Source organism: Grampus griseus (assembly GCF_964374135.1).
Source record: "Grampus griseus genome assembly, chromosome: 9".
In the NCBI taxonomy this organism is placed as follows: Eukaryota; Metazoa; Chordata; class Mammalia; order Artiodactyla; family Delphinidae; genus Grampus; species Grampus griseus.
Genome location: NC_139003.1, coordinates 40,726,779 through 40,745,170, shown reverse-complemented (window position 1 = coordinate 40,745,170; position 18,392 = coordinate 40,726,779). Strand labels below are relative to the sequence as shown.

Below are 18,392 nucleotides of genomic sequence, written 5' to 3'. Positions count from 1 at the left end.
TTTATGCTTGGTCTTAGATGGACTTTGTCCAGGGAAAGATTCAGGTGGGGACTCTGTCCTCTACACTAACATTGAAAAACAACTACTATATGAGAGAAAGGGTATGGTAGTGGAGTAATTTGTTTTCCTTTCCAAATTCTGAGTGTGAAGGCCAGGAGAAAAATCTTGAATATCAAGCCCCTTTCCCTCAAAAACAAAATAAAACAAAAAATGCTTCAACCCACAGCTTACTCTTCATCTATGAACTTCTACTATATAGTCGTGCCTATTTGGTGAATCACTTTGGGACCACGTCACATCAATTCTCTTTTGCAATACTATCTGGTGTTTAGTTTGAAGACTTTTTCTTTTTGAAGCATTTCTATGAGTGGTAGGCAGAATGATAAGATTACTGTCTCCTGCTGTAGAGGCCTTACTTAATCCCCTCCCCTGAGTGAGGGCAGAACCTGTGAATGTGATTGGATATCACTTCTGTGATTGTGTTATGTTCTAGATAAGAGAGATTTTGCGTATGTAATTAAGGACCCTAGTTAGTTTACTTTGAGTTACTCAAGGTTATCCTGGGTGGACCCAACATAATCAGGTGAGCCCTTTAAATGTAGAGAGCTTGCTCCAGCAGTTCTTAAACAAGAAAGAAATAGCTACGTTATTAACTTCCTTTGCAAAGGGGCAGTCTCTCAGAGCTGAGAGTGATCCTGGCTGACAGCTCGCAAGCACATGGGACCTCAGCCCTGCAAATCCAAGAACCTGAATTCTGCCAACCACTACTGAACTTGCGAGAGAACCTGAGTCTCACATCACACGCAGCCCCACGTGACATCTCGATTACAGCCTTGTAAAACTCTGAGCAGAGAACCGGGTTATATTATGTCCAGACTTCTCATGTGCAGAAACCGTGAGATGATAAATTTATGTTGTTTTAAACTGATGAATGTGTGGCAAGTTATTACACAGCAATAGAAAGCTAATACACTATGCAATCTTTTTTCATAAGTGAATCTTCCCTTAAGATATCCAAGATTTGAGAATTTGTATTTGCATAAGATGTAGATTCCCATGCAATTATTCAGTTTACTCAGGCCTCTTTGCCTTATGATAGGTTTAAATGCAGGACTTCCATAGCTCATTTTCAATATTTTTTTCCTGATTTCCAAAAGAATACATTATCACAACCCCTTTGGGTACTTAGTATGTCCCAAGCACAGTTCTAAGTCCTTCATGTGTGTTTACTCATTAGCCCTCCACACCACCCAAGGATGCAGGCCCCATGTAATCTCATCTTACAGATGGGGGACACAAGGTACAGAGGGTGAAACTGTGCCCTTAATGTCACATATGTACAGAGTGGCAGAGCCAGGATTCCAATCCAGGCAGTCTGACCCCAGAGCTTAAGCTCTTTTGCTCTTAACCACCATGTCTTACTATTGTTTTTGCAAGCTCATCTAGAAAATGTGGAAAATTCAGAAATGCACTGAAAAGAGATTACAAATCATTTGTAACCTCGTCACTCATAGATAACAATACACCAACTATTGGCATTTTGCTGTTCATCCTATCTGGGAAGACAGCTATATAAGTAGAGAGATAGGCACATTATATATAATTTTATGGGGATTTTACTCTGCTTAATGCTTTGTAACATTCTTTTTTTCCCCTCTTTCTCATAGTACATTTAAACTATGATCTAGTTTACTGCCCACCCCTTCCCTCCAAAAAAGAAAATTTTCACTTTCTCCTTAAGGAAAAGCATACTGCCCACTTGGATTCTTCTGGTTTTGCTCACTTTGGGACCTTTCACAGAGTTGTGGACCTCTCTCTAGAGTGCCTTTGTGGTCCTTCTCTTCAGGGTTATGCCCCAGAACAATCCAGGAAAAAAAGAAAAAAAGGCAAAGGTGAGTTCAGTGAAAATTGAGATGATCAGAAACCTACCATCTGTGCCAAGGTTGGGATTAAATTCTGTGATAATCTAAAAACAAAAGTAGGGGATTAAGAAGAGGGCAAGTGTGAAGTGTGGGGGACAAAGTGCAGAGGGCTGCAGCTGCAGCTGGGAACCAGCAGGCATCTGGCTACACCTGAAGGGTCTGCAGGGCCCACGAGGGTGGAGGTGAGCAGCTTGTCAGCAGGGAGTGACCGTGGATTCTGTTAAGAACAGCCCATGAGCTGCACCAGCCGTGACACTTCACTGTGGGAGTTCTGAGGGCCGAGAACCGTGCCAGGGTGATACAAAAGACCTCCCCAAGGACTGAGAGCAACCCTCAGAGAGGGGAAAAAGAAGAGAGCCCTGAATTATCCAGAGGAGACTAAATTTAAACACATGAGTGGAAAGATGAAATGTTTGCTGCCCTCAGCAGCAATGGTGGTGGCTTATGAACTAGTGTTCAGATATAGAGAAATAGAGAAAATGAAACTTCTGTACATGTAAATTGTGATCATAAATTTTCAATCTCTGCTGGCTCTGTCTAAATCTTTCCTATTTTTGTCAGAGACATTGTCATTTTACCATTCATGCTGGTTGAAAGCTTAGGATCACGTCTTCCCCTTTATCTTTCAAACTATAAAGTCATCTCTGACCACTGTGTGTGTGATGTGGTTCGGTGGGGAGGAGGTTTTATCGGACTCTGAAGGCATTTTATATACTTAACCAAACATGAATGAGGGAAAAAAAATTTTTTTAAGCGCTTTAAAAAGATTCCTTGAAAAAAAAAAAAACCAAAATTCAGTGAATTAATTTAAATGTCAATGACTTAGAAACATAAGGATTACTTTGCCCCTAAATCAGCCATGTAAAGAAAATAATGTTTTGCAAAAATGAACATGGCTTATTATTGATTTCATAACATTTGAAAAGTGGCAGAAAGAGGCCCTGGCTGTTCCAGCACAGTAGAATCAGAGTTTACTTAGTGATCAAATGAACGTACAGTTCAGTGCAAAGGAATTATGGTAAATTGGGAAAGAGGCCACTGGGGCTTTGCATAGCTTAGTTCTGATTTTGGAATATGTTCAAGGCCATGCCCTCCAGATCTGCTGGTTAGTTCCCCACTGCAAAGGTTCCTCTTGGTACAGGAGCTGGGGTTGTTTGTTTATGATGGGGATGTTGGCTCAATCACTCAATAACTTCTACAGTGGCTCCTTGTGGAGTATCTCTCGAGTCACAAGAGTTCCCACTTCTGTGAGAGCTGTCCCCTCCCTCCGTGACCCTGGCAGCCACATCTGCACTGGGAGCTCTCCTCACTCTCCCCTGCCTCTTGTTCAGTGAGCTAAAAGACTTAGCCCAGATTCTCTGTGCCAGGATGTTAGATGACAGCCAGAAGAAAAGTCCTTCTCTGTGTAGGTTGACCTCTTACGTGCAAACTCTGGACTATGGGAGCCAATGAGTTGGAAGTCATGTAGTCCTGCTTTTCATTTGAAAGTTGTTGGGATTAACAGAAGTCCAAATGACAATTCCTCCTCTTCTCCCAGCCCCTCTATGAGGCTCTTCCTCTTACCACCAGCTGCGAGTAAGCTTACTTCGCTGCTTCCTAAGACACATCCACATTTGGCCAGTGCCTAAGAGCACCCCCAGGTCCCCTTTCAGGAGACACCTCCAATCGCCACAGCTGCTGGGCGTGCTGGTGCTAAAAGTGCACACTCGACCCACAAGATCATGGTATGACAAAATGGTTATTTTAAATTTTGTTATGCAATAATAGATAGCCAGAACAACTGCATCCTAGAATCCCCTCAACACCTCCTTCTAATTCTCTATGCCTCAGTGGGAATGGGGCAGGGAAGGGAACGAGTATCTCATGTCTACTTTATAGGGGTGGAGGGCCAAGTATCTCAGATGATGCAACCATCCTAGAAATAGAACTGATTCCACTTAAGCCTTTCTCAAGTGCATTTCCACTTGACAAGCTTTAGGTGTTTGTTTTGAGAAAATAGAAGGTGGTAAATAGTTATCTGATGGAACCAAACAGTGGTGGGGATAACCTCCCAGGCATGGCTCCAATGGGGCCATACCTCTGCTTCCAGGCCTGTGGAGAATAGATTCGCGGGGAATCCAGGTCTTAAGGTTTTAATTTAAAAGAAGACCTTGAAACCAGAGATGTGCTCCTTAACATGTATAAAGACTGGAAATCATGGTTTTTCAGGAAATAGGACTAATTCAGATATTCTTCTGTACTGTCTCCAGAAATAATTCATATGTATCATAATCTGTATCCAAACTTTTCATTTGTAAGAGATGGCCACCATACTTATCCCTCGAGTTCTTCTTCTGGCTTCTTAAAGCAGGATTTTATTTTGAGATCTGCTCATTGAATAATTACTACTCAGACTTCTGAGTATCCTTGGCTCCATGGACTGACCCACTGAAAGCCCTTGGCCCTGTTCAGGAATCTCCAGGTATAACATGAATATCAAAGGTCTCACCCTACTTTTACTCCTCTCCAAAAAAACAAACAAAAAAACAACACCCTCCCCCCCAAAAAAACGAAAAACAAAACCCCAAACACCAAACAACAACAACTACTTTGAAGTAAAATACTTCAATAAAAGATAAGTGAAAGCCATAGCTCAGTCAAAGTTCAATGTTTCCAGGTGACTGTCCTTTTATTGCCATCTCTGGACTCACTGAGAGAAGGAAGAAAACTAAGATTGTTGAATCCTTACTGTGTGCAAATACCATAAATTTACATGCATGATCTCAATTCTCACATCACCATGAAGTGCGTATAATAAGCCTCGTTTCATCCATAAGAACACAGAGGTATGGAAGTGTTAAGCTGCTCAAAGCTTCAGACTGTAAGGGACAGAACAGAGGGGGAGGAGTTGGCAGCAATTCAAAGGTCAAAGTCCACCTTCCTTCTACTGTGTAATGCTGTCTACTGTCCCGAAAGCAGGTAAGAATTTCAGGCTTTTATAGTTGCCCATCCAGGGGGAAAAAATTCCAATCACCAATGAGGTGGAAGACTTTTAATTCAAACTAGCAACTATATAGCATGCTTCTATACACACATATGTGCATGTAGTGTGAACACTTACTCTAAGAAGCAAAATTTTTCTACGCTGGTAAGGTTATTGGTGTCTTACTTGGAATCTTATAGCTATGGATGCCATTAAATAGATGATTTACTATGCAAGTCAAGGATTTGACCCCATGATATCCACATTAAAAATAGAATATTTACGTACCTATACAGACTTTGGAGCGTCTGGTGCTGGGCTGGTGGTCATAGGCTGGAGAGGCCAAGGTGTGAAGGGTCAGGAGAAAGAACAGAGGAGTGGCCATAAGGATTTTCCAGGGTGGCTTCATCTCGGAGCTACTGCACCAGAAGACACCAGCCTGGGGACAGAAGCGGACAACTAAGGGATGCTGAACTTGAGGCCGAAGAATCGATCAGTCTCTCTCCCCTTCTCTTTCGTTTTCTGACACACACACACACCACACTCACGTACACACTTCTCACTATGACAGAGCCCTGAGAGAGAGCCACACTGGCCTGGGTGTGGGAAGAGCTGGAGTCGCTTGCACACCGTTCTTCTAAGCTACAAACTGCAAGACAAGGAAAAACCCAGGTGCAGCTGAGGCAGCAACAGCGCTTCTGCACTTGCTGGCTGAAGTCCGCGGCTGTGAACCCCAGGAAACTCGAGGCTTGCTGGAATCGTCCCGCAGCCTGGTTAGGCGGCCCTTCCTCTTTCGTTCTTGCAAAACAAAACTACATTAAAAGTAAAACCAAAGAAGAAAGCCTCAACCACAAAAACAGCAGCCTTTAGCAATTTGATCAGCAGTTGTTCACAGGCTGTAGAAATTATAATCCGTTGTATTCAGAAGTTTAGTTTTGCTCTAAACAGTTTTATATGGTGAAGTTGGGCTCCTTATTTTGTTCTTAAAGAATATTCTGGTCAAGTAGTTATTTTCCTCTGGAGAAGTTGGATTATTCCTTGAAGGGTCAAGTTTTCCCAAGGCCATTCATTGGTGTTCAGAAAATGAACAGTGAGACAGTAAAGGGGCAGTCAAAATGGCTGGATTTTCAATCTAATAAGAAAAAAGATGAGCTGAAATTAACCAATTCATATTTACTTGACTGTGCACAATGCATCTCTTTCCTCCAGAATTTCAAAGTCTGTTTACATCCCTCACCTGTGAAAGATTTGTTCATTTTTAAGACTGATTTTCTATTTTGAAGATGAGAATTTAATGCTATTTTTCCAAGAAGAAAACAAACAAACAAACAAACTGAAAACTAAACCAGATCATAGATAGAGAAAAGACATATAATCTAAATGCTTTGTCCTAAAATAGGATAAAGCAAAGTCACAAGCCATTCTCCGATGAGATAAGGGGAGTGGGGCAAAGGGCCGCAATCTAGATAAGCCTGCGGGATCATGCAATTAATATTCTCCCTGTTTAGGCTCTGAGGAAAGCTTATGATAAACTTTACAGAATATTATAAAAGCTATCAAAATTGATAGACATTTCTTCTCCTCCTGCTTTTACTTAAGGAACAGCATTTTAAGCAGCAGGTGGAATTTTAGAGTTGTATTCTTTCCAGGATGTAGGAAATACCAATTTTTATGGTTTGAAGACTTCTTGGGTGAGCATTAGTTTAACAAATGCCAATTTGTCAAATCTCTGAACCTGCAGCAGAGATATCACACACCAGAGTATTTCCCTACTTAAGGGTCCAGCACTGGTTAGGCCAGCGAATGCCATGGATGTCCTTGGTCACCATGGACCCGTGGCTCCCTTTGAGGCTGAGCTGCTGTTTCACAAGGTCTCTGACCCTGTGGCCAAGGGAAGCTCTGGAGGTCACCACGACCAACAGAGGGTTCAGGGCCTAGAGAAATTCCAGGGAATTCCTCGGCAGGCAGGATAATAGAGTTATTAATAGCACTGACTGGAAAGACAAAAAGACACATGTTCAACTATCCTATCCATTGTTCACTTCTGAGTCATGTATTAGACCAGTGATGGAACCTTTCTATACTTTCTTCTACTTCTTCATTTATACTGGAATTATAATAATATTTGTCAGGGTTGCTGGAAGGACTAAAATAGACGATGTATTCATACTATAAAGCAGTGTGTCCAGCAAGAAGATTTGGTAAATCAAAGCTTTGGTTATTATCCCAGCAGGAGTATGATGAAATCTGCACCCCAGGCCAGATTTCGAGAGAATTCTAAGACGCCCATGGTAGTTGCAGGCCAAGGTATAGGAAAATGACACTGGCTGCATTTACTGAAGGCTGCATTTATCGAACACCGTCTGTGTGCAGGGCAGCCCTCCAGGAGCAGAGTCTAGTTTGTTAACCCATAGGTGGGTGAGGAATCTTCACACAGCTTCGGCAAAAGCATTTGGCCCTGGCTCTGGGCCTCCTGAGGGTCTCCTGGTCTACATCTATAGCTGCAAGCAGGACTGGGACACCTCAGGGTGAGAGGCATTTCTCACTGTTAGGCTGTGTGCAACTTTTAGGCCCTTGGTCATGTGTGCGTGACCCAGGCAGTTCCACCCACAAGCACCACACGGACGGCGGTCCTGAGGCAGCCTGAGATGCTGGGGTTTCGGGCAGGGCTGGCTGCCCTGGGAACCCCAGGCTTAGCTGTATAGCACTGAGCCAGTCCTTTACCATTTCCAGGGCTGAGATTCTTCAGCTGTGGGGGAATGTCATGGTAGTGTTTGACATATAGTAGGTTTTCCCTAAACGGAAGTGATTTTCATGCTTGAAAGGTGAGTTCTTACTTGGCAGGGTCAAAAGAGGAACACAGGGCTTCCCTGGTGGTGCAGTCGTTGAGAGTCCGCCTGCCGATGCAGGGGGACGCAGGTTTGTGCCCCGGTCCGGGAGGATCCCACATGCTGCGGAGTGGCTGGGCCCGTGAGCCATGGCTGCTGAGCCTGTGCATCTGGAGCCTGTGCTCCGCAACGGGAGAGGCTACAACAGTGAGAGGCCCGCGTACCGCAAAAAAAGAAAAAAAAAGAGGAACACAGAAGTCAGGAAGTGATTTCACTAACTGATGCTGAAGGGAGTGCGTGAGCCCATGTACCACTAACAAACCCTCCCTCCGGTCACCGAGGCAAAGGTGCAGGGCTCCTACTGTTTGCACAGGCATCGCTCAGACTGCCTGGTCTCATCTCCCCGACAGGGCTACCTGTGCTCCTGGAGCATTGACTGCACATGACCTATTAGAATCTCTGTACAACTTGCTGAAAGGCCCTGGACCTGCCAATGGTTTCTAACGACTTGTTGGACCCTGTACGATGTCCCTTGAGGACACCTGTGTCAGATGCTCCAATTCTGAGTTTCTCAAAATCTTCTTTTGGGAAATGAGATTTCTTCCTTGGAGCACTTTGTTGCTTACTTCACTCGGAGAGTTTCGATTCAAATCACAGTCTGTCCAGCTGCTACAGAAGGCTGAGGGTTTATAATTCTCAAATGTTACACCGGTGGTTCTGGCTTGTTCTGTTTGAATATGCTTCCTGACTATATATTGAACTGCATTGGCCTCAACCATCTCATTCACAGCAAGTTCCTTAATCAGAAAAAAAACACAAAAAAACAAAAACAACTGACCTGGGTGACAGGAGATACTGTAAGATCTGGTGCTCCCTCAAAAGCGCCTCTTCGCTTTGACTTCCTCCTCTTTCGGACACCAAGGATCCCTCCCCTTGCTTCTGGCTTCCCAGGATTCTCTGCGGTGACCCTCGGTTCACACCAAGCCCAGATCCTTTGCTGACCCCTCCTCCCCAGCCAGGGTTTATTTATTCTACCTCACGTCTCTGCTCTCTGCTAGGGAAACGGTAAATTAATCCGTGACAAGGGTGCGTGTCGGCTAATTAAAAGGGTTCTGGGCTTAGGATCAGCGACACTTTCATCTCCATCATGGTTTCATCACTTACTAATTGTGTGTCCTTGGGCAAGCGGATCCACCTCTCTGGGTGTCAGTTTATTTAACTACAAAATGGGGTATATGATGCCAATACTATAGGGAAATTATGAGGATTAAAGAGACAACATGAATGAAAAAAAACCTAAGAGTAAATGTCAGGTAAATTTAAAGCTAACAATGAATTAACACTATCCTTCTCAGGTATTGGAATTTTAACATGTTTTATATATTTTCTCGGAATCTTTAAAGGAATGTCCATTTTAGTAATGCACTTAAGTAGATACAAAGTAGAAATTCAGAACACCCCAGAGGAGTGGCCACCCAAGCGTATTATCACTGGTAGGAGAGAAACTTGCAGATGTAATGTAGAAAATAACCACATGGTGAGAGAGAATGTGGAAACCCACCTCCCAAGAGGTACACTGGTAGTTTCCAGCAGGAAGAGACACGCACCAGGAAATAAACCAGTGATCCTCAATGTGTTAACAATGTAGCAATGGCAAGGGTGCAGCGTGATCCAGACACACAGGCAGATCTTTGCTCCAACACTCCTTTCCTGCTCCCCATACACCCCACCCACTCCTTCGTGCACTCTGAGGTTCTTAAGACTTTAGAGCTACGTTCACACTCACTGGCAGAGCTATGCCATTTACAACGACAACTGCCTTCTTAGGAGAGTGAATTCTATTAAATAGAACTTCTTTTGTCTGCCTGGCACCTAAGAGTAAATTTGGGTAAAGGAGCTGTGGCACATGGGCTGCTTTTTATAAGTGAGGCAGTAGAATTTGGATGTAAAAGGAAGGAAGTAGGGGCAGAGAAGGGAGACGCAGGATCAAATGAAACACTCGGGTCTTCCTGGCTGAAGCGCCAAAAGAGAAGTGCTGGGAAGTGGGGTGGCGAAAAGACCTGAGCTAATAGGAAGTTCAACATAGATCAGTAAGTTGTTTGCTGTGCCATGTGAGAGATGATACTTTGCCAAGATCCTGAATGGATTCTTGTGGAAATCAATGAGGAAATGAGTTTCATGTTTGGATCAGAGCAGGGCAGAGCAAAGGAAGCACAGGTAATAACAACTCCAGAAGCTGAAGGACTAGGAGCTTACATGCTCAGGGATTCACGGGTATCTTGGGGAGGGCTTTGGACTCTCATATATCAATCATAGATTGATTCTCATATGCTTTAGACTCCCATATGCTATAGATCGGGAGGAAGGTAGACTTAAACTACTTTGACTTAGATCTCCAACATGTAAACTTGAGTTTGAATGCACATATGGAACAAAATAAAATAAACATAGCTGAAATAAGCTTGAAGCTCATTCATTCATTCTTTTATTCATTTTTAGATAAAAGAAGTCCAGGGGTAGGCAGTTCAAGGCTGTTATGGTTGTCCCATGGTGTCTTCAGGTGCCAAACCTTTTTATTTTCTGTCCTACTATCCTATAACTAGTAGGACAGAAAATTTTAGACCTTAGATGGCTAAAATAGCTGCTAGAGCTCCAGCCATCATGTCTATGTTCCAAGCCAGCAGTAGAAGAAAGCAGAAGATGGCTAGTGAAATTCACACTTTTCCTTATAAAGAGCTTCTTCCCCCAAATCTCCCAACACTTCTGCATACATCTCAGTGGGCACACCTGGCTACAAGGGGTGCTGGGAAATAGAGTCATATGACCACTCCTAACTAAGGGAGGCTGCCATCACTTACTCTGATGGCAACAGGCTCTGCTAAAAATCAGGGTTCTAAACAGAAGGAGAAATAGAATATTGGGAGGCAACTGCCTACCATGTATATTATACATAAATACATGTGAATATTTTTCTTTCTGAATTGAATATGTAAGATTACCTTGCATTATGAGTTTTTGGAAGGTGGAATGAGGCACACTGGCCTGTCCTATTCTTCCCAGTGGGGTTTTCTTTGAATCATGGGCAGCAGATGCTCCCTAAAGGCACTTTCCTCTCCAACTCTTGTCCTGGACAGCTCATGGAAACACAAATTGGCAAAAACCAATATCACAGCTGAGACTGAAATGAGACAGGCTAACCTGTGATCAGGGGACTGTCATGAATAAGACAAGGTCCTGACTTACTGGGGAGTTTGCCACTATATTAAAAAATATGGATTAGTTAAATCTCTTCTGGGGATATTTTCATGGAGGAAGCCTAAGTAAAATGAACTAAGCTTCACGCTAACTGTGAACAAAAGGCTAAAACGCAGCTTCAAGGTGCGTGTGGAAGGTATGGGACGTTGCAGTTGCAGAGGACTAGAGCAGTCATGGTCATACGGTCTGAGAGGTGAAGTGCCTAAATATAAGATCACCTTAAGAACTTGCCTTGAGCTGAGTGTACACTATTTTACTGCACGAGCCCCAGATGCACAGGGTGAGCTCAGAGCAGTATATTACAGGCTTCTTTGGAGCTCTTCATTCGGTTCAAAGCTCTCTCCCCAATATTCCCAGTCATTGTGTTAAGAGGTAGTGGACAGACAGTAAGGGGAGAGGAGAGAAGATCATGAAATTGCTTTACACGGTGCCTGGCACAGAGCAAGTGCTTAAAATGTTGTATGCAAATCCACATCCAAACTCCTGCCAAGTGCTTCCAATGGGAGGGTGATGGAAGGGAAGACAGGGTGGGGATGAATATAATTTTATAGGTTTTGGAAAATAGATAACCAGAATAAGTATTATGGGTTTTAAAGAAAAAGAAAGATACAGGGAGTACAATTAAAGGTAAAATTAGAGTTGAAGAAAATTAGCAATCTTAGTCAAGAACACAATAGATCATATTACCCTGATGCTTACAACCCATCAAAGCTCCCTATCGCCCACCAAATAAAGGGTGAATTCCTTGGAACGGCCCACAAGTCTTCTCATCGTCCGGAGACTTCATCCCTCCAGCCACATTTCTAATCACTTTCCCATGTGCCCTATGTTCTGGTGGCACCAAATTACCAGTGATGTCCCCAGACATGCCCAGCTGTTCATGCCTCAGTGCCTTTGCATGAGCTGTCATCCTGAAATATCCTTCTCCTGATAAGAGTATTTGTCTCCAGGACAACTTCTTTTTGTTCAAGTTCTCCTCTTCTCAAAAGCCTTCTGTGCCCCTTGCCAAGCACAAGTGTTTGCTCCATCCTCAGTGCTCCCAGGACACTTCAGGCAAGCCTCCACTGGCCCTTGCCTCTGTGGCATGGCCATTAGTGTGGGCACCTGATTCCCCCCCCGCCCCCCATTGGATGCTAACGACATCAGCATCCAAGTTATTTAGCTCCATCACCGTAGAACATGCACCTGACTCATGGCAGGTATTCAATAAATGATCATGGGGGAAAGAAAGGAGCCAGCAAAAGGCAAAAAAATTTAAGATATTATAAAAATTTTATGAAAAATTTAAAGGTATATTATGGCAGTACAGTGAAACAGAAGAAGCTATTTTAAAAAATGCTCTCAGGACTATTATGCAAAAGGAAAAGCATTGAAGGCAGTAAATTCGGGGTTTAGTACTAAACCCTAGTGCAAATGCTGTGGAATCAGATCAGCAAAGGATGCAATAAGGGCCAAGCATACAAGTTAGAATTTGAGATGCAGTCCCATAACTGCAGAGAGAAAACAAGAAGTGAGAGTCTTATGTTATCTGGGGGTGAAGTCTAGAGTCGTGCAATTTCTTCCAGTTTGTCATGGTTTTTGTAATAAGATGGCAAAGTTGATTTCCCTGCAGACTTCAGACCTGCCCAGTTTGCTCTGACCAAGAGTGACCCTTCTTCAGACCCTCATCCCTCTATCTTCTCCTGGGACTAGACTCTTGAAGGCCATTAATTAGACCATCTGCTACCCTGGTGTTCCCTGCTTTGCTGGAATACATTTTAGGAGTGGTTTAGCCTCTCTGGAGACACCACCTCCTCACTGCTCTGTAGCAGCAATGCATCTACCTTCCCAGCATACAAGCCAAAAAGAATGAGACCATCTAACTGGGTGTTTCCTGTAACATGGCTCCTTTGAAGGCATCTCCCTGCAAACTGACCAATGAAGGTAAAGCACCCAGCCAATGCCTCTTTTTAAAAGCTCTGGTGAGACATCTCTCCCAGGAAGTTAGCACACCCTATGGCTGCAGGCCATGAGATAAGAAATCCACTTAGTTTTTGATTCAGAAACTTCCCTTCTGCTCTTTGATGTGAGAAAGTGCTCAGACTTTAAAACAGACCTGTGGGTTTAGAAGGCCAGCCTGACTCAAGATACCCATGTGGAAATGATCTGTGCCACGCTTAAACCAGCTATACCAAAGACAATCCAATTAACACACAGCACGATGAAGGACATCCCTGAATTCCTCCATGCAGGGAAATAATTCATTCTCAACCAGCAATAGCAGAAGCCTTTCATCCCGTCATTGTTAGCTCTGAAACTTAGATCTTTTATTTCCATGGAGTCAGACGTCCTAAATTACATGATTATGAATGCAAAGAATCAGGTAGTGGCCCTTTCTCCCCATTTTATTTCATATGTAAATATTAATAAAAAATAAGGAAATACTGCATTGATGAAAGATGAAATTTTTCAATGAACAGCTTTCAGACATTCAGAATGAAAACAATTATAATAAACTATGAAAAATTTTGATTTAATGACAATATGTGGCTTTTAATAAAACCAAATAAATTTATTAGTGGTAAAAGAAATTAAAAAGTCAGCCTAGGAGACCTTCAAGATGGCGGAGGAGTAAGACTTGGAGATCGCCTTCCTTCCCACAAATACATCAGAAATACATCTACATGTGGAACAACTCCTACAGAACACCTACTGAACGCTGGCAGAAGACCTCAGACTTCCCAAAAGGCAAGAAACTCCCCATGTACCTGGGTAGGGCAAAAGAAAAAAGGAAAAACAGAGACAAAAGAATAGGGATGGGATTTGCACCTCTGGGAGGGAGCCGTGAAGGAGGAAAGGTTTCCACACACTAGGAAGCCCCTTCGCGGGCAGAGACGGGTGGTGGTGGAGGGGGAAGCCTCGGAGCCACGGAGGAGAGCACAGCAACAGGGGTGCGGAGGGCAAAGCGGAGAGATTGCCGCACAGAGGATCAGTGCCGACCGGCACTCACCAGCCCGAGAGGCCTGTCTGCTCACCCGCTGGGATGGACGGAGGCTGGGAGCTGAGGCTTAGGCTTCAGAGGTCGGATCCCAGGGAGAGGGCTGGGGTTGGCTGCGTGAACACAGAGTGAAGGGGGCTAGTGCACCACAGCTAGCCAGGAGGGAGTCCAGAAAATGTCTGGACCTGCCTAGGAGGCAAGAGACCATTGTTTCGGGGTGCGTGAGGAGAGGGGATTCAGAGCACCACCTAAATGAGCTCCAGAGACGGGCGCGAGCCTCGGCTACCAGCGCAGACCCCAGAGACGGGCATGAGACGCTAAGGCTGCTGCTGCCGCCACCAAGAAGCCTGTGTGTGAGCACAGGTCACTATCCACACCCCCCTTCCGGGGAGCCTGTGCATCCCGCCACTGCCAGGGTCCCGCGATCCAGGGACAACTTCCCCAGGAGAACACATGGTGTGCCTCAGGCTGGTGCAACGTCACGCCGGCCTCTGCCGCCGCAGGCTCACCCCGCATCCATACCCCTCCCTCCCCCTGGCCTGAGTGAGCCAGAGCCCCCTAATCAGCTGCTCCTTTAACCCCGTCCTGTCTGAGCAAACAACAGACGCCCTCAGGTGACCTACTCGCAGAGGAGGGGCCAAATCCAAAGCTGAACCCCAGGAGCTGTGCGAACAAAGAAGAGAAAGGGAAATCTCTTCCAGCAGCCTCAGGTGCAGCGGATTAAAGCTCCACAATCAACTTGATGTACCCTGCATCTGTGGAATACCTGAAGAGACAAAAAATCATCTCAATATTCAGGCACTAGACTTTGGGAGCAACTGTACACTTGGGGTTTGCTTTCTGCATCTAATTTGTTTCTGGTTTTATGTTTATCTTAGTTTAGTATTTAGAGCTTATTATCATTGGTAGATTTGTTTATTGATTTGGTTGCTCTCTTCCTTTTCTTTATATATATAGATATATATTTTTTCCTTTTTCTCTTTTTGTGAGTGTGTATGCTTCTTTGCGTGATTTTGTCTGTACAGCTTTGCTTTTGCATTTGTCCTAGTTTTGTCTGTCCATTTCTTTTTTTAGTATACTTTTTAGAACTTGTTATCATAGGTGGATTTGTTTATTGGTTTGGTTGCTTTCTTCTTCCTTTCTTTCTTATTTTCATGACTTTAAAATATTTTTATTTTTAATAATTTTTTTTAATTTTAATAACTTTATTTTATTATTATTTTTCTTCTTTTTTTCCCTCCCTTTTCTTCTGAGCCGTGTGGCTGACAGGGTCTTGGTGCTCTGGCTGGGCATCAGGTCTGTGCCTCTGAGGTGGGAGAGCCGAGATCAGGACATTGGTCCATCAGAACCTCCCAGCTCCACGTAATATGAAATGGTGAAAGGTCTCCCAGAGATCTCCATCTCAACGCTAAGATGCAGCTCCACTCAAAGACCAGCAAGCTACAGTGCTGGACACCCTATGCCAAACAACTAGCAAGACAGGAACACAAGCCCACCTGTTAGCAGACAGTCTGCCTAAAATCATAATAAATTCACAGACACCCCAAAACGCGCCACCTCCAGTGGTCCTGCCCAGCAGAAACACAAGATCCAGCCTCATCCACCAGAACACAGGCACTAGTCCCCTCCACCAGGAAGACTACACAACCCGATGAATCAAACTTAGCCACTGGGGGCAGACACCAAAAACAACAGGAACAATGATCCTGCAGCCTGCAAAAAGAGAGACCCCAAACAGAGTAAGTTAAGTAAAATGAGAAGACAGAGAAACACATAGCAGATGAAGGAGCAAGGTAAAAACCCACCAGACCAAACAAATGAAAAGGAAATAGACAGTCTACTTGAAAAAGAATTCAGAGTAATGATAGTAAAGACGATCCCAAATCTTGGAAATAGAATGGAGAAAATACAAGGAACGTTTAACAAGGACCTAGAAGAACTAAAGAGTAAACAAATAATGATGAACAACACAATAAATGAAATTAAAAATTCTGTAGAAGGATTCAATAGCAGAATAACTGAGGAAGAAGAACAGATAAATGACCTGGAAGGTAAAAGAGTGGAAATAACTACTGCAGAGCAGAATAAAGAAAAAAGAATGAAGAGAATTGAGGACAGTCTCAGAGACCTCTGGGACAACATCAAACACACCAACATTCAAATTATAGGCGTTCCAGAAGAAGAAGAGAAAAAGAAAGGGACTGAGAAAATATTTGAAGAGATTATAGTTGAAAGGTTCCCTAATATAGGAAGGGAAATAGTCCATCAAGTCCAGGAAGCGCAGAGAGTCCCGTACAGGATAAATCCAAGGAGAAATACACCAAGACACATATTAATCAAACTATCAAAAATTAAATACAAACAAAAATATTAAAAGCAGCAAGGAGAAAGCAACAAATAACATACAAGTGAATTGCCAAAATGTTAACAGCTGATCTTTCAGCAGAAACTCTGAAAGACAGAAGGGAGTGACAGGAAATATTTACAGTGATGAAAGGGAAAAACCTACAACCAAGATTACTCTACCCAGCAAGGATCTCATTCAGATTTGATGGATAAATTAAAGCCTTTATAGATAAGAAAAAGCTAAGAGAATTCAGCACCACCAAACCAGTTTTACAACAAATGCTAAAGGAACTTCTCTAGGCAGGAAACACAAGAGAAGGAAACACCTACAATAACAAACCCAAAACAATTAAGAAAATGGTAATAGGAACATATATATTGATAACTACCTTAAATTTAAATGGATTAAATGCTCCAAGCAAAAGATACAGACTGGCTGAATGGATACCAAAGAAAAGACCCATATATATGCTGTCTAAAAGAGACCCCACTTCAGACCTAGGGACACATACAGACTGAAAGTGAGGGGTTGGAAAAAGATATTCCATGCAAATGGGAATCAAAAAAAAGCTGGAGTATTAATCTCATATCAGAGAAAATAGACCTTAAAATAAAGACTATTACAAGAGACAAAGAAAGAAACTACATAATGATCAAGGGATCAATCCAAGAAGAAGATATAACAATTGTAAATATTTATGCAGCCAACATAGCAGCACGCTTTAAATGATACATTAAACAAGATGGACTTAATTGATATTTATAGGACATTTCATCCAAAAACAACAGAATACACTTTCTTCTCAAGTGCTCATGGAGCATTCTCCAGGACAGGTCATATCTTGGGTCACAAATCAAGCCTCAGTAAATTTAAGAGAATTGAAATCATATCAAGTATATCTTCTGACCACAATGCTATGAGACTAGATATCAATTACAGGAAAAAATCTGTAATAAATACAAACACATGGAGGCTAAACAATACACTACTAAATAACCAAGAGATCACTGAAGAAATCAAAGAAGAAATCAAAAAATACCTAGAAACAAATGACAATGAAAACACGATGACCCAAACCTTTGGGATGAAGCAAAAGCAGTTCTAAGAGGGAAGTTTATAGCAATAAAATCCTACCTCAAGAAACAAGAAACATCTCAAAAATAACCTAACTTTACACCTAAAGCAATTAGAGAAAGAAGAACAAAAAAACCCAAAGTTAGCAGAAGGAAAGAAATCATTAAGATCAGATCAGAAATAAAGGAAAAAGAAATGAAGGAAACAATAACAAAGATCAATAAAACTAAAACTGGTTCTTTGAGAAGATAAACAAAATTGATAAACCATTAGCCAGACTCATCAAGAAAAAAAGGGAGAAGACTCAAATCAATAGAATTAGAAAGGAAAAAGGAGAAGTAAAAACTGACACTGAAGAAATACAAAGAGTCATGAGAGATTACTGCAAGCAATTATATGCCAAAAAAATGGGCAACGTGGAAGAAATGGACATATTCTTAGAAAGGCACAGTCTTCTGAGACTGAATCAGGAAGAAATCGAAAATATAAACAGACCAATCACAAGCACTGATATTGAAATTGTGCTTAAAAATCTTCCAGCAAACAAAAGCCCAGGACCAGATGGCTTCACAGGTGAATCTTACCAAATATTTACAGAAGAGCTAACACCTATCCTTCTCAAACTCTTCCAAAGTATAGCAGAGGGAGGAACATTCCCCAACTCATTCTATGAGACCACCATCACCCTGATACCAAAACCAGACAAAGACGTCACAAAGAAAGAAAACTACAGGCCAATATCACTGATGAACATAGATGCAAAAATCCTCAACAAAATACTAGCAAACAGAATCCACCAGCACATTAAAAGGATCATACACCACGATCAAGTGGGGTTTATCCCAGGAATGCAAGGATTCTTCAATATATGCAAATCAATCAATGTGATACACCATATTAACAAACTGAAGGAGAAAAACCATATGATCATCTCAATAGATGCAGAGAAAGCTTTTGACAAAATTCAACACCCATTTATGATAAAAACCGTCCAGAAAGTAAGCATAGAGGGAATTTACGAAGGATT

General features: G+C 42.7%; 1 protein-coding gene across 1 annotated transcript in view; it reads right to left on the bottom strand.

Moving 5' to 3' along the window:
• Positions 1–5,449, bottom strand: part of AOAH (acyloxyacyl hydrolase) — a 170,805-nt gene extending 165,356 nt beyond the window's left edge. Inside the window, exon 1 of the mRNA XM_082662092.1 lies at positions 5,173–5,449. Within this exon, the coding sequence (XP_082518218.1) occupies positions 5,173–5,293 (121 nt within the window). The 5' untranslated portion in view covers positions 5,294–5,449. The remainder of the gene's footprint in view (positions 1–5,172) is intronic.
• Between the last annotated feature and the right edge of the window lie 12,943 nt (positions 5,450–18,392).